The following is a 14,614-nucleotide window of genomic DNA, read 5'->3' as shown; positions in this document are numbered from 1 at the left end:
ATCTTTCATTGGACCTATAAAGTATGAAGTACTAACTTACATCTAAACTTTCTATTATTTCAAAGTGCATCTGCATACTTGGAGGCATATCAGCAAAATAATACCTTGAGAATACTTTTATTTTTCCCAAACTCTTAGGGACTTCAGATTCAAGCAGATGCAGCATTTTGTCCTTTTCATTCCTTATCCAGTCACGCCGCTTGTCACTCTATTGTCTCGGTGTTCCATGAAGGATAAAACGGAGTTGAGTTGGAGATCTCTCAAACACATCATGATCAGTTAGGTACGTCATTTATTATTGTGCTCTGACAACCGAGTGTCGAATCCCCTTTTGCTGACTTGAGCGTCGGAGTGTCCTCTGCAGGTACCTCATTTGGTATTCTCTAGAAGACCGAGTGATCGAGCAGCTGAAACCGAAGGAGTGGCAACAAGCTTAGAAGAGGAAGCTGAAGCATCGACCAACGGTTCGATAAGAAGGGGGAAGACGAAGTTCATCCATAGTTCTCTAGATCTCATCTCCCTAACAAGAACATCTTATTAGATATGTCAAGCCACACAAAAATTATGTGAGAAGTAACTGGAGCTGCTGAGAATATAAAAGTAGAATACACGTATAACCTTTAATATTTAATATACACATATCTAATTAAGTCAAGCAAAACTGTATAACAACTAGTTTAATAGGTCTCATTGTGTTGTTTTCTAGTTTCTCCATCTAATCACTTTAAACTAGAGCTTAAAGTATGAAAACTGCACCAAGATCCTGCAATGCCCCAAACTCTATCTCCAAATCTGCATATATTTATCAGCTGTGCAGGGGGACTAAATCTTGAACCACCACTCAAACATAGATGTAAACCATTAGCATAACAGTGATATCAAATCTTAAATATAAACTGAAAAGAAATCTTGCATATGATCATCTCCCAGGTCCCACATTAGTCAGGATTCTGAGAAGTATCTGGAGCTCAGAAAATAAAAACTCTGCACTTTCAATATTAAAAGCATACCTTTCTCGGCCTTTTGGCTAAGATCAAGTGTAGTATCTGTTCTTATCAGTTTAATATCTGATATGTGGATCATTGATTCACACGATATTAAATTTATTTTTTAAGGGAAAGTGTCCATTACAATAGCTTGCTATTCGGACTCTTAGGCATTGCTCTTGTTTTGCACTACTGCAAGAGTCTGATGCATCCCACTGAGATCAGTTCAAATTTTTATCATTTCTAAATGGTTCTCATATTTAGTGTATCCCACTTTATATTTAATGTTTCTCACAGTATCTGTTCAATTTCTTTACATTTCTGCACTATTTCTGTATGGTTCTTATTTTGGTTATAAAGATAATCCTAACCAATTCAATTTATTTTTACTGTAGTCAGTCATTTAGTAAGGGTTATGTGGTCCCTTTCTTGGTTAAGTTTTGTGATGTGTATTATTTATAATTTGTTTTGATTACACTAAGGTAGGGATGTGAACACTTCCCACGATTTCAGGTTACAAAATTTGAACAAAACAATTTCAAATAGTTTCTGTAACTTCTGAATGATACTAAGTAAAAGTCTTTAACTCAGAATCAGAATCTTAGGTTTTTTAAGAAATGCACCAATTTTATGGAATGCTCAACTGTTTAGAGTGTTGTTTGACATTGTCCATAAATATTGAAAGTTCAATGTGTATGACATATATATCTATGCAGAATGTTTGGCATGATGCATAAATATTGAATGTCAGTGTGTATTGCATATAAGGGCGTCAATGTCTGACATGGAAACATCATAAAAGTTTTTATCCGTAATTCTTTAGTTGTATCAGAAGAATTCATCTTATTATGAAATGAAATGGTAACAAAGAAGTCATTTTGAGAATACCAGAAAGATACAGAGAATGCTCACATATACAGTATTTTAACAGTTTCAAATACATCCAACTATTCTATATTTCATACAAATGTAAAAAAGACATTTTCAAGATTGAGTGGTTACACTTTATGCTAATCATAACCCACATCAGAAATAAAATAAAACAAAAGTGTCTTTATAACTTCACTGACAAGGAATCAGATTGCTGGGCTGGGTTACTCCAGCTTGTGACCCGAGTGGGAGCATCAATGTGATGGAAGAACATTGTGACTTGCCTGGGTTGGGCTGTGTTTGCAATATGTTGGCTTGCCCATTCCAAGTTGAGAGTTCAGTCTGGGGACTTTAGTGAAAACTAAGGTCTCTTGGCTCTTAGAGTGGAGGGCGTAGCGTGAGGCTGGTTTCACAGAGCAGCGATCAACTCCCACTCCCAACAGTGGAGGGATCACAGGCCTATGCAGTCATAGTTCAGAAAGGCCTGGTGAGTCTATTCTGCTTGGACCATTACTTTTTTTGTATTCTATATAAGTTTTCACTTTTAGTCCATATACCCCCCAATACTATTTTATTGGGGTTCGGTATCTCATAAAAGCAAAAGTAACGATTATATGTTTATTTAGCCTTAACTTATGTAAAGGTCTCTTTTCAGCTCAGGCAAGAACAATATTCGGAAGAATGTTTGCATCGGGGACAGCCAGGAATTTTTAGGATAGAAGTGAAAATAGTGTAAATTACAATCTATCTCAATCCAATTTCAAAATTATAATCTCGATCTGAACTTCCATCATCTTATTGTTTTTAATCTCGAAAGCTTCAAAGCTTCATGAAGAAACAATTATCTCAGGAGACACAATTCAGTGTTTCTAGTCCACTTAAAAATGTCATAATTATCATGATCAATGTAACTAAACTATAAGCGTTCTTAGAAACATTCAAGTAGAACCCATTTACTTTAGTTACATCCATCCTGATAATTAAGAAATCTTTCATTGGACCTATAAAGTATGAAGTACTAACTTACATCTAAACTTTCTATTATTTCAAAGTGCATCTGCATACTTGGAGGCATATCAGCAAAATAATACCTTGAGAATACTTTTATTTTTCCCAAACTCTTAGGGACTTCAGATTCAAGCAGATACAGCATTTTGTCCTTTTCATTCCTTATCCAGTCACGCCGCTTATCACTCCATTGTCTCGGTGTTCCATGAAGGATAAAACGGAGTTGAGGAGCTCCTTGCATGAGCCTTTTGGAGATTCTCTCAAACACATCATGGTTAGTTAGGTATGCCCCAGCAGTGTTCAAACCAACATCAACATAATGAATATCGCTGATGCTGTTCAGTAGGTCTTCCTTTGTTTTAGGTACAATGTAAATATCCTCAGATCCCACATCAGGTGAATTTGCATTAGAACCAATATCTGAGAATCCCAGTTCAGTAACTATCTGGTTAAGCACAGTTCCACCTTTGCTAAATCCAAGGATGAATGTCTTGGGCCGAGAGAAAGAACAGGAAGAAGTGCAGCCAGACTTTGAATTTACTTGTGTTCCTACAATGATTTTGTTTGCCTGCATTACAAGAAATTCAAAACATGGAAAACATTCAGTTCAAGTGGTAAGTACAAGTTGCAGACATAAAAAGGGACTTTTTTTAGTTTAACTACTACAATCACATAAGTGATATCTCCAGTCATGTAGCACATTGGTGTTATTATGCCTTTTATATAGGAGCCTTACTTTACAGAAGTTAAGGAGCAAGAACTTGATTAGGATATGTAATAGACTTGCTAAAGAATTTTGTTTGGCCTCAATGGCTACTATGGTTGATGATGAGAATGACTACAACAATCAATATGGAAATTTAAGTTGCCAGCAGTTGGCATGCCTTCCTGGCATTTAAGATGGGAACAGGTCATACTTCTTCAAGGCAGTTAGATAAGAGCGACACAGTTGATGTAGATGCGGGGAAACCCATTGGATCATATGACCTTGGCTCTCCATATTGATTCATGGACAGTATGAAGTCCTTGTAGACAGCAAAAGGTCCATTAAAAACAGAAGCCTCAATAACCCAAGCGTTGATCAAAGAACCAAATTTGGACACAACAATTTCGGATAGTTTCTGTAAATTTGATAGCCTCTCAATCACTGGGTTACCTGTCCCTTCAACTCTGTCACCACAGAAAAAGATAGCATTGGCTACAGGTACCTGACAAATCAGAAAAATGTTAAGTAAATAGTGTTTTGTATGCAGAAGGGAAGGTGGTAAACCATAATGTAAAAGTTCAAAAACATCTTTATCCATGAAAATGAAACAGGAATTCTAAATTTGAAGTTGTAACCACATTAAAAGGTACTACTTTACATTTTCCAAATAGTTTAAATTAAATCTTTATGCATAAATGCCTGACTTCCCAAAATTCAACTACAGTTCAGGTAATAACCAAAAGATGCCAATCTGCAAGAAAAAATGCTTACCATTGATTAATTTCAATGACTAGAATCAAATGATTAACTGATTTCTACTCATAGATACATAAAAAGCATTCAATGAGTCCCTTACTAAAAGAAACTCTAATAACTTGCATTCATTATATTGCATGATTTTCTACTTTGGTAAGAAATAATGTTAAGCTACAACATAATTAAAAGACTGATATATGTATGATAAGCAACTGACTCAGTTTTGGTTGATCTGAAGTAAAACTCAATTGTTATCTATAAGCAATGTGGTTCTAGTTCAAGGAATTACTTACACACAGCGTTTTGGTTTCCGGAGAAAGGCAGAGAGACACACCAACCCTATGGAATGTCCTGCTATTAGGATGCAGAGGGACTCTCAAAACTCCACTCCAGCGTTCCATCTATAAATCTACCGAATATTTGATGGTGTCAAGCACAGTGAATATTGGAAGTTGAGTTTATTGCATAAAGGGATATCAAACTAACGAGTTCAACTATCCAATATCATTTTTAACTAAAAATCTCTAAACATTCAAATGATAATTACCTACATTGTTTCAGAAAGAATAAAAACCTAACAGCAACTATGAGTTTTAATAATGCATCACTGATCAAGATAAAATAGGTTATGCACTTCGGCTTTATACTTTTCCACTCTCATTCAATCACAAATCTCCGTGTATAGTAACTTCTTGACTTTTACCATAACCATCTTAAAACCCATTTGGTGATTTCTAATTGAATAACAATGGAATGCATCACCATTATGTACAATGTCAACAGATTAATAATCACCCTAGATTTTTTATTCTTAAAATAATTCTTACAAAAGTATTAATAATTCTTACTCTGAAATTTAACACAAATTCGAAGCCAAAAGAGTTGAAGAAAATAAAGAATACTTGTGACTACGCTCTTCGTCTTCATTATCTGATTCTCATGCTTGCGTTTCTTCCTCTGCTCAAGTTTGCGGGTTTTTCAGTGGCGGTGGGTTTTGGATCATTCAAAGAAAATAAAGGACGCCAAATGGGGAAATTTAGAAAACTTCTTGGTAAATAAATATACTCTTTTTTATATGAAGATTTAGAAATTTAAATTGATAAAAAAAGAATACACATTTCTTGTGTATAGGTAATATAGTTTACAAGGATCTCCAATAAATAATAAATTATTGTATTGTATGGAATTGGTTAATTTTTATAATAAATGTTTCAAAAATTATATTAAATGTGATTTGAGATTAAATGAAAATATAGAACTTATTAATTATTAATAGACATTCACAGTTTGAAATGTATTTATTATTGGTGATAATAAAATAAAATTTGATTATGTGAAATGTTTTTGTTAAAAATTAGCTTTAAGTGATACAAAATTAAAAATGATAATTAAAAATTAAAAATTAATAAAATAATATAATTAATTTGAATGGTAGAAAATAGAAATATTAAAAATATGTTATTTAAGAGACTTCTTGGAAAATAATTTTTTATTGGTTAAAATTATAAAAAAAAATGAGTTTTTTCAAATAGAATGAGAGAGGGTAGAGAGAGTTCAAAAGAGTTTGTTAGAGGATAAGAGCTATTGTATAATCTAGAATAAGTGCAATTTCCTTAACATTCCCAACTCAAAATACTATTTAAGAATAAGAGCTGTTGTGCCTTATTCAAGTAATAATCAGTTAAGTCATAAACATGTGTTGTTACAGTTTATCACACACAAGAACCACCAAGTGAAAAACCACCAAGTGAAAGCTTATGCAAACAAAAACATCATCCAAATATTCATCATCAAATAATACTTTCAAAAAATTTGTAAAATCAATTTCTCTTGTTTTTTCTGTTTTTCACACATACTTTATTTTAATTGATAATAAAACATTTAGAAAATAAATAGTAATATTTGATGAAAATATATATTTCACTAAATTTATATGATTATATTTTTAAATTTAGACACGTACAATAACTATTGCACTTATGCTATTCAATAATAATATTAGCGAGGTATTCTGACCCTAATTTGATAGAGAGAAGAAAAGTAGGATGAATAAATACGTAAAGTTATCTGTTTGGTTCAGAACAAATAAAAATGAGATGAGAGCAAAATGAATAAAATAAAAATATTATATTTTCATCCTCTTCTCTACTAAAAGAACAATTTGAATAAAAAACCAATTTAAACACTAAATACATAAAACTGAAAATTTAACCTCTCAAAAACAATATCTGATTTAGTTAATAATACACAAAAGACATAAATTGATTCCTGAATTTTACCTTTCATGTAAAATTGACCCTAAAATGTAGTCTTTTAGTTTACAAAATTTAGTCTACAAAATTTCAAATTAATAACGATAATATCACAATTAATTTATCATATTCTGAGACCTAACAAGATTTTGTGTTCTTTCATTTGTTATATTTCATAAAAAAATAATTTCACCCTCTTTTCTCCCTTCAAGTTCTTAACCAAACAAATCATAAGCGCAACAGCAGTAGTTTCATACGACGGAGGCCAACATCCTTTAATGTTAGAATATATGTATCTAATATCTAATTTTGGGAATACATAAGATAAGAATGCAATTGAAGCAGCATATATGAAGCATAATACAAAACAAAACAGTAGTATAAATTCAGCAACCAAAAATAAATAGCCGCACCACCATCTCAGCTTGTTCTTGATAACTCAATATTAGATTAAAATGGTTCAAGAAACACCATCAATTTCCTAAATACAACCTTGAAAAAATTAACAGGTTTCCCCCTTTTTTTTTCTCCTTGTTTCCTATCTCGCTTTGTGGTGTGACAGACAAGAGCAATATCGATGAGATATACTTGTCTGCAAAAGCTGATATCCTCTGTGGACGCATGCCATGAATAAAAATCAGGCAAGCAACTAAAGAACTCATCCAATGAGCTCCTTTATCTACTACAATTTTCAAGATATTGGATGCCGCCTCCTGCACATTTTTCAAGCCATAATATAATAAGTCTTGTAATAGAAGAATATATGGAAATTATCTAAACTAAACAGACATGTTTGTAGAGTTTTGCAGAGATTAGGTAGCTCTGATATATGAGGAGGTTATATGTGGAGAGTCTGTTATTTATATTGCAGCCTTGCAATCTATATTTATAATGCCATATCTAATCTATATTCCCATTGATAATATGAATACACTTCAATACATACTGTATGCAGAGGCATTTAAGGCATAGACAGAAAAACAAAAGTGGCAGTCATATCCATGTCAAACTTGTAGTTCAAGAACAATGATGTAAACTTAGAAAATCAATTTTGATTAGGGCATCTGATCAAATACTAGTTTGTTACACAGTTTTTTCAAATTACCTCTTTGGTCGGCTTCGATCTTCTTCATAATCCATCACTCCACCAGATTCAGAGCAGATCTCCTCATGGCCTCTGAAGTCGATGTCGGCCTGCTTACAGTGTGTAACTTCTGCCACGAAGTAAGTAAGACACGTCGACCAATATATTCCAACCATAAAGAACAACAGGCAATTATGTATATAATTAAGGCAGATACTTCTACATTATCTAACACAACTCCAAATCCAAACATAAGATTAATGCACCACACAGCAGCAGCTATATATGGCTAAAAACTTAAAATGTTGTTTTGATGAAAACATTAATGGATAAGCAGTTATGGAAGTGTTGACAAGATTAATGACAAAACAGATCACAGAGGATGGTACTAATCTCCTACCATTCTAGAAAGTGGATTTTTGTCATGTTTAGCCCTACAAAATCAGCATGTAAGATAAAATTTGCACTAACTTATTTACTATATACTTTAATATCAATTTGAGATCTTCAATAGGAAGATTAGAAATACAATTATTAGACACAAGATAAAAAAATAGTAGGGTCTCATCATGAGTAATTTAAGCATCTATGAAGAAAGCCCATAGAAGCACAAATAAAGGGAGAGTAGACCAGACGATAAGCTGAAGGATGGTCAAAAAAAGACATAAAAAATACGAGGGAAATTATCACCCAGACCACAGATTTTAGAAGTAAATGGCCTATATTAGAATTTAATAGAAGACAAGAAACCATGGTTATGTGTGTGATCCATAGCTAACCCCAACCAATGTTGTAGCTTGATTTTTAAAGAATAATGAATTCTGTTTATGCAACAAAAATGGCCCTCAAAGCTTCAGTTATTAATACATACAAATGGGAATTATTTTATTGACTAAAACTTTTGTTTTTCTCTATCATAGGGAATGGAATTCCAGCTTGCACTGTATATCACTGAATAATCGAACACCAATTCATAACACACATAAATACACACTATTATAATTATAGAAATAAGGAACTGATTATATATAATCAATAATATCTATTTAATTATAAGTGTATTATTAGAAGCATTTCTATTTATTCATTCCCGTATCATATCTCTGTTATTAGAATACATTAAATATCTTCTATTTATTGTATTGATTCCTTTTTCTCAATATAAATAAAACAGCCATACTGATGGTTTCAGCTAAATGTTTCTATCTTTCCTAGAGGTTAATAAAAACAACAGGATAAACAAAATTTTCAACACATTTAGTACAAGAATGAAATTATATGTAAACAATTTTCTATCAGATATTTTCTCATCAAAATAAATCCAACCCACCTTGAAAATAGACTTCTTTACTTCTTCCACCTTCTCTTCCACATCCTTCCTGTGCTTCTTGTCAATTTCACTCATAGAATCAGCCCATTTGATCTTCTCTTGGATTGAAACAAGCAGACTTTCTGATGTAGACAACCTATGTTTCCCATTCATAATTAATTTTAGTATTTCGAAGATAAACACCATACATTACATCCCAAAAATTAGCACTATATATAAAATACCAAATTGAGACATTCTAAACCAAAAGAAATAGAATATTCAAACACATTTAAGTATCAAAAACTGTATATAAAATACAAATTAAATTTTGGAAAAGTAGACAATATGAACTTTAGACCAACTTTCAACTAAGATTGGATGCTAAACAGACTTGAATATTTTTATAAAATGGTCATAGTCCAAAAATCCAAAAGCTTTAAGTATTGAAGCAAGTTCCACTATTCAAGTCATCCAGCATCACAAAGCAAGCTTAATATCAAACCTAGAAATTTGAAATTTCACACAAATTTTTCCTAGAATTGGTAATTGACTTACTAAATGGCATAGATATGATTACAAATTATTCAGGGCCCTACTTGAAAAAGAGAGATTACCAGTTAGAGAGAGTATGGATCATATTCCCAAGTTGATCAGGCCTCAAGTCCCTCCCGGCTGCAAATTGGACCTGAAATCACACTTAAAGATCAGGTAAACTTCTAATACTCATTAAACGGTAAAATAGAAATGGATCAAAATATAAATAAAATAACAGATGATGAAGATGTGCTAGGTAGGACCTCAAAGCATCGACGCAACTGATCCAGCTTTCCTCGGACTATTCCCTGATAAGAGTAACAAAATTAGAAATCATGTCTGTCACTCATCAAATATTGTTTTCAGGCTACCAATTTATTAATTTGACTATCCAACAGTGTAGAAAAAGACAAGATAAAAATAACATAAAATGATAAAAGCAAAAGGTTGGTAGACAAAAGATAAGATAGAAGCCAAAATCCCTAAAGTAACAAAAATGTATCTCTGACAATTTATTATTTACAAGACATTTTTGTCAATACCACAAAGGAAGATTAGAAAACTAAGAAATCATGAAAGAACAAATGAAGAAAACCAAATATGTCAATATCACAGGAACTATGTCTTACATAAGGACCAATAACATAATTTCCGTATTGTTTCAAGATCCTTTTAAGTGTAAATGATTGATTACATGTTTACCAAATGCATAGTGTAACACGAGTACTTTGGAACTGCACATTTAGATGATTTTGTTGTATGCTCTTGTTTGTTATCAGAACCGGATTCAGTGCTTTCTAAAGCAGTAGCGCACAAAATTTAACTATCTGTATGAAAATTAGATACAAATACCAGAAACTGTTTTCAGTGCCACACCCCAAAAAAATCATCTTTAATTTTCTCAGATTCTATCATTTACTGGTTACTCACTTTACAAGTAAAGAAGCTATTCATTGGATCGTAATACTGAATAAAACAACAAAAACTAGTTGCTTCATATGCAATGACTTTATATAAGGAAGAATCCCCAAACATTTATATTGCGAACAACTGAGCATTTCCTATAGCAGATTTCATGCCATAGGATTTCTCATGGCTTTTGTTGATATTTTCTTAATAAAGGGAATTAGAGAGATTAAGAATTGATGTATTTTCTCTCTGGTTTCCATTAGAACGATGTAATGTTATTGCTCGCCTCTTCCTACTCTTCTAATGAGTTCTTATATTGCAACAACAATAATCATAGTGGTGAAAATAATAGTGTAGATATACAATTTTGAGCAGTAAAACATTAAATACTCTCTGTAAGGGAATGATGCCTACCGCATACATGCATTCATTAATAAGAAAATCTTCAAGTTCACGAACATTTGCCACATCTAACTCCTGCATCAATTGGTCATACGGCAATACCTGAAAACAATTAATTTTGTAAGAACTTATTGTAAGACAAGGACACTAGAAACTGCAAAAATGGAGAAAGAAACTTGTGGGTATTAATCAAGCACTTGTTCTACGAAAGTATAATACTATATTTAAAATGATGAATTGGATGAAACTATCCTCTAAATAAAAGTCAAGGAGTTAAACCTTTAAACAAAAGTGAGCAAAATGCCATATAGAGATCATAAAAAGCATAATCACATAATACATATGGAAGCAAAGAGGGCCACAAAGGTGCAGGAGTTTCAAAATGTATCAGAGCAGATGCACAAAACTAAAACAGCAGACTAAGAAAGCGCCTGCTAGTAGTTAAACAAATAAAATATATGAATTCAAGTATGATTGATTCAAAAGAAAATTTATCAAGTACTACGAAAATTACAGAGTAAAAAACACAGGATGCTTGTAAATAACATATACAATACATAAATTAAAAATATGAGCAAATCTATGAAAAATCCAGGACGCCTTAACCTGATGTTCAACTCTCATGAGAATATTCCCCTTTTTCTAAAACCAAAAAAATCATAAAATAGAAATAAATGAAGGAACATAGAGGGTGGGGGCAAAGCAAGCTCAAAAACACAAAGGAGTATAAAGAATCCTGTAGGGCTACCCACTGTCTCCACATATTGGAGATTTCGTGAAACAACCATGGGTGGAATGGAAACCATAACAAAGTAAAAATATATAATGTGATCCCAAACCAACATGGATATTTCCTCTTTCTAAAAAAAAACTACAAAATTTAACAAAGAGAAGGCATAATCTAAGACAGTTAAGACTAGCAGCAGAATATAGGAATCTCAATTCAGGTCTTTGAACCACCCTTTTAGCCTAAGAGAATTCACCTTTCAACCAAATTCCCAAGCTAAAACAAGTAATTGAGACATACCTATGAAATAGAATTCAATTTCCACTTAAAACAAAACTAGTTCGGAAAATAAATAAATATGCAAGTTATCTAGACTAGCATAGGCCAGTTGCTGGCGACTATGAGATTCAAATGGATCAGTTAACATCCCTCAATCGACAAGTCAAACAAAAACTGCAAAACAAGATAGCCAATAACTTTGTGTTATTAATAGGTATACCTTGTATGTTTCAGCCAGCGTAAGAACTGTAAGTTGCTTAAGCTTGAGGATCTGATCAGGTATCAATTGTGGTAGACGGTCAGCATTACCTGCAAGCCACGTAAACCTTTTAATAAACATCGTTTTATTACTATTTACATACACAGACTGGCAACGCAAAGATATCAAATATGAAATGAGGATATATTTACGAACTTCCGTAATGATATTATTTACACTAGCATAGCAACCGACATGAAAAGGTTCATACGTCACAACATGCACTTAGTGGAGTTCAAATTAGCGTGATATACTTGTCATCAATCATAAATTGCAAAATATGCAACTAACCAGGCTTCCGTACCTTTACAAGTCCACATGTACATGAATTCCTTTATAATGACAATAGCATGAGATGCTTTAAGGATGTCAAGGTTTAAATAAGAACAGTAAGCGGCCATGATTTCAGACACAATATCGGTTTTATGTGATCTCCAAAATAGTATCGCAGCCACACTAGTCCAAAATATCAAGAATCACAATGAAACAGCAACCACAAACACAATTTAAAACCTTAAGGCATCAGATTTAGCTTCTGTGAAGTGAAAGGGGCATAGCTTAAAAGGATATTAAGAATTGATTGGGGAATCAAGGGAGCAGGCTTAATTATTACTTAATGAAATCATTGTGTAAGTAAATCCTCTTCGATCTTACCATTCTAACAGAGATTACAACTTTCATCTCATGACATTAAACGAGGAAAATACCCATCAGAAAAAAAGTGAAGTGAGGAAACTTAAAAAAAAAACAGAAAGGCGAATCCATAGGCTTACTCTTGTAATCACTCCACGTTCCGTGTGCAAACAACCGAAGCATATCAAGGAAAGCAGAATTCTCGGTTGCTTCAAGCTGCAACAAATCACAAGTAAAAAAATTGCATCAGACATACTGGAATTAGTTCACAAAAACAAATCAGCAAAAACATGGTGTCCATGTTACTTAGACAACCTTTGACATTCCCTCAATTTTATTTCACGCCCGAATGCGCCTTAACAAAATGAAACATACACAATATTTAATCAAAAAAATTAAAATGGCATCCACAAACATTATAGTTTTTACAGTACCCAGAAACTCTAATACATTCATTTCGCAGCCAAAAGCGTTTAAATAAAATAAGATATTTTCAATATATATAATTAAAAAAAAAAAAGTCTACCACGAACATGATAATTTCGCAGCACCCAAAAATAATCACATAAAACGCAAACACAATAAAATAATATTTTTAAAAATATATAATTATGAAGAAACCAATACTTTTCCATCTCCCTGTACAATAAACAATCACTTTCGATAGTAAACAAGACAATTCATAAACAGAATAGTTAAAAAATAAAACCAACAACAAAATTGGGGTAAAACAGGAAGAAACGCCGAGAGAGTGAGAGAAGAGGAACCTGAAGAAGATTGGGGAGAGCGAGAATCTCGGAGAAAGCAAAGAGCGAAGGGTGAGAAGTGGCTTCGACAAGGACGGAGGCCAGCGCAGCGGCGTCGGAGACCGCGGAGGCTCGCTTGACGAAGTGGTCGATGAGCTCCGATTGCCTCTGCTCGATATCCATCTTCAAGAGCGAGGAACGAACTAGGGTTTTTTCGGAAGGGCGAAAACGATTCAATTGAGGGGAAAATCGAGGGTTTCAGGATTAGGGTTTCGATTGAGGATTCGAAGATTAGAAGATTTTTGTAATTTGGAGAGTTTTTGGGAAACTGAAAGCGCACTGGTGATGATGAATGATGTGTCTCCGAAGAGAGAAACAACTATGTTTCTATGACAGTTCAGGCTATTATATATAGTAGGTGAAATTAAATTAATATTATTATTTTGGATGAAATTGAATTATTATTTATTGATGAGGTTAAATAAATAAATAGTTGGGAAATAATTAAGTTAATATTGTTATTTTGGATGATATTGAATTATATTTTATTATTTAAGTTAGATAATAACTAACTGAAAAAATAAGGGGAAATTTGGATAAACTTTCACCTGTACTTGAGGTTTTTCTCCACTTTTTATCGAAAATTATTGAAAATATTTATGGGACTATTAAACAGGTTTTGATTTTTATAAAAGGGATATTTTTGTTTGATTTAAATTATATTTGAAAATGATATATAATATTGTACTTATAATAATAGTGATAATAACTGATTTGTACAGAAAGGAAATTTAATCAATAACTTATGTGTACATAATAAATTATCTAGAAGATAAAATAATAATGTTATATTTTTGTTTTACTCAATTACAAACGACTTAAAAAATTGATGGAATCTGTAAGGACTTGTGTGAGATAAAATAAAAAGTAACAATTAAATTTAATGTGTATTAAAAATCTAGTTTACTTAATTGTGTGTGGTATATGTGGATTATTTTTAGAATTAGATGAAGGATGATAATTGTAATTTTGAGTTAAGAGTAAAAAGAGAAATTTGTGGTGGTGCATGTAGTAAAAACTATTTGTATCTTGACTTATGTCTCGTATCATAAATAAGGTTGTTTCTCCCTTAGATCATTTCAAGCTTGTAC

At 32.4% G+C, this 14,614-nt stretch overlaps 2 protein-coding genes and 2 non-coding genes across 17 annotated transcripts; 2 read left to right on the top strand and 2 right to left on the bottom strand.

Moving 5' to 3' along the window:
- Positions 1–40: 40 nt before the first annotated feature.
- Positions 41–5,369, bottom strand: LOC137828423 (uncharacterized). 12 transcript variants are annotated; one of them, XM_068635015.2, is made up of 5 exons: positions 5,229–5,358; positions 4,620–4,735; positions 3,782–4,072; positions 2,948–3,432; positions 41–520 (listed from the first exon to the last, which is right to left on the bottom strand). In XM_068635015.2, the coding sequence occupies exons 2-5, from the start codon at positions 4,725–4,727 to the stop codon at positions 370–372; spliced, it is 1,035 nt and encodes a 344-aa protein (XP_068491116.2). In that variant the 5' UTR covers positions 4,728–4,735; positions 5,229–5,358; the 3' UTR covers positions 41–369. The 12 variants fall into 12 exon arrangements, with proteins under 12 accessions (XP_068491116.2, XP_068491108.2, XP_068491100.2 ...); XM_068635007.2 differs by lacking the exon at positions 41–520 and adding an exon at positions 1,872–2,315 and having other exon boundaries at positions 5,175–5,369; XM_068634999.2 differs by lacking the exon at positions 41–520 and adding an exon at positions 1,872–2,315.
- LOC137811576 (U2 spliceosomal RNA) lies at positions 1,007–1,202 on the top strand. The gene has a single exon (XR_011081104.1). It is a non-coding gene; the product is annotated as a U2 spliceosomal RNA (small nuclear RNA).
- Positions 2,070–2,374, top strand: LOC150023353 (signal recognition particle RNA). Its single transcript, XR_016518010.1, has one exon.
- Positions 5,370–6,827: 1,458 nt separating the features above from the next.
- FUS5 (Proteasome component (PCI) domain protein) lies at positions 6,828–13,847 on the bottom strand. Of its 3 annotated transcripts, none has more exons than XM_068625458.2 (9): positions 13,485–13,847; positions 12,858–12,933; positions 12,046–12,134; positions 10,832–10,921; positions 9,772–9,816; positions 9,589–9,659; positions 8,993–9,128; positions 7,684–7,772; positions 6,828–7,291 (listed from the first exon to the last, which is right to left on the bottom strand). In XM_068625458.2, the coding sequence occupies exons 1-9, from the start codon at positions 13,644–13,646 to the stop codon at positions 7,270–7,272; spliced, it is 780 nt and encodes a 259-aa protein (XP_068481559.1). In that variant the 5' UTR covers positions 13,647–13,847; the 3' UTR covers positions 6,828–7,269. The 3 variants fall into 3 exon arrangements, with proteins under 3 accessions (XP_068481559.1, XP_068481566.1, XP_068481574.1); XM_068625465.2 differs by having other exon boundaries at positions 7,684–7,792; positions 13,485–13,846; XM_068625473.2 differs by having other exon boundaries at positions 7,684–7,789; positions 13,485–13,846.
- Positions 13,848–14,614: the final 767 nt, after the last annotated feature.

This window comes from Phaseolus vulgaris, chromosome 11 (genome assembly GCF_051622355.1).
Source record: "Phaseolus vulgaris cultivar YP4 chromosome 11, ASM5162235v1, whole genome shotgun sequence".
NCBI classification, from domain to species: Eukaryota; Viridiplantae; Streptophyta; class Magnoliopsida; order Fabales; family Fabaceae; genus Phaseolus; species Phaseolus vulgaris.
The sequence above is the reverse complement of the archived record's forward strand: the minus strand, read 5'-3'. Positions and strand labels throughout refer to the sequence as shown.

What these genes read in the sequence shown, in the direction of transcription:
- LOC137828423 (XM_068635007.2), bottom strand. Translation starts at nt 4,727, where the DNA reads ATGGAACGCTGGAGTGGAGTTTTGAGAGTCCCTCTGCATCCTAATAGC. An exon ending in CGGAAACCAAAACGCTGTGT is followed by an intron (nt 4,073 to 4,619) that starts GTAAGTAATTCC and finishes CTGATTTGTCAG; the next exon opens with GTACCTGTAGCCAATGCTAT. An exon ending in AAAATAAAAGTATTCTCAAG is followed by an intron (nt 2,316 to 2,947) that starts GTATTATTTTGC and finishes ATGACTGCATAG; the next exon opens with GCCTGTGATCCCTCCACTGT.
- FUS5 (XM_068625458.2), bottom strand. Translation starts at nt 13,646, where the DNA reads ATGGATATCGAGCAGAGGCAATCGGAGCTCATCGACCACTTCGTCAAG. An exon ending in CTCTCCCCAATCTTCTTCAG is followed by an intron (nt 12,934 to 13,484) that starts GTTCCTCTTCTC and finishes GATTTGTTGCAG; the next exon opens with CTTGAAGCAACCGAGAATTC. An exon ending in TAAAGAAGTCTATTTTCAAG is followed by an intron (nt 7,773 to 8,992) that starts GTGGGTTGGATT and finishes CACTGTAAGCAG; the next exon opens with GCCGACATCGACTTCAGAGG.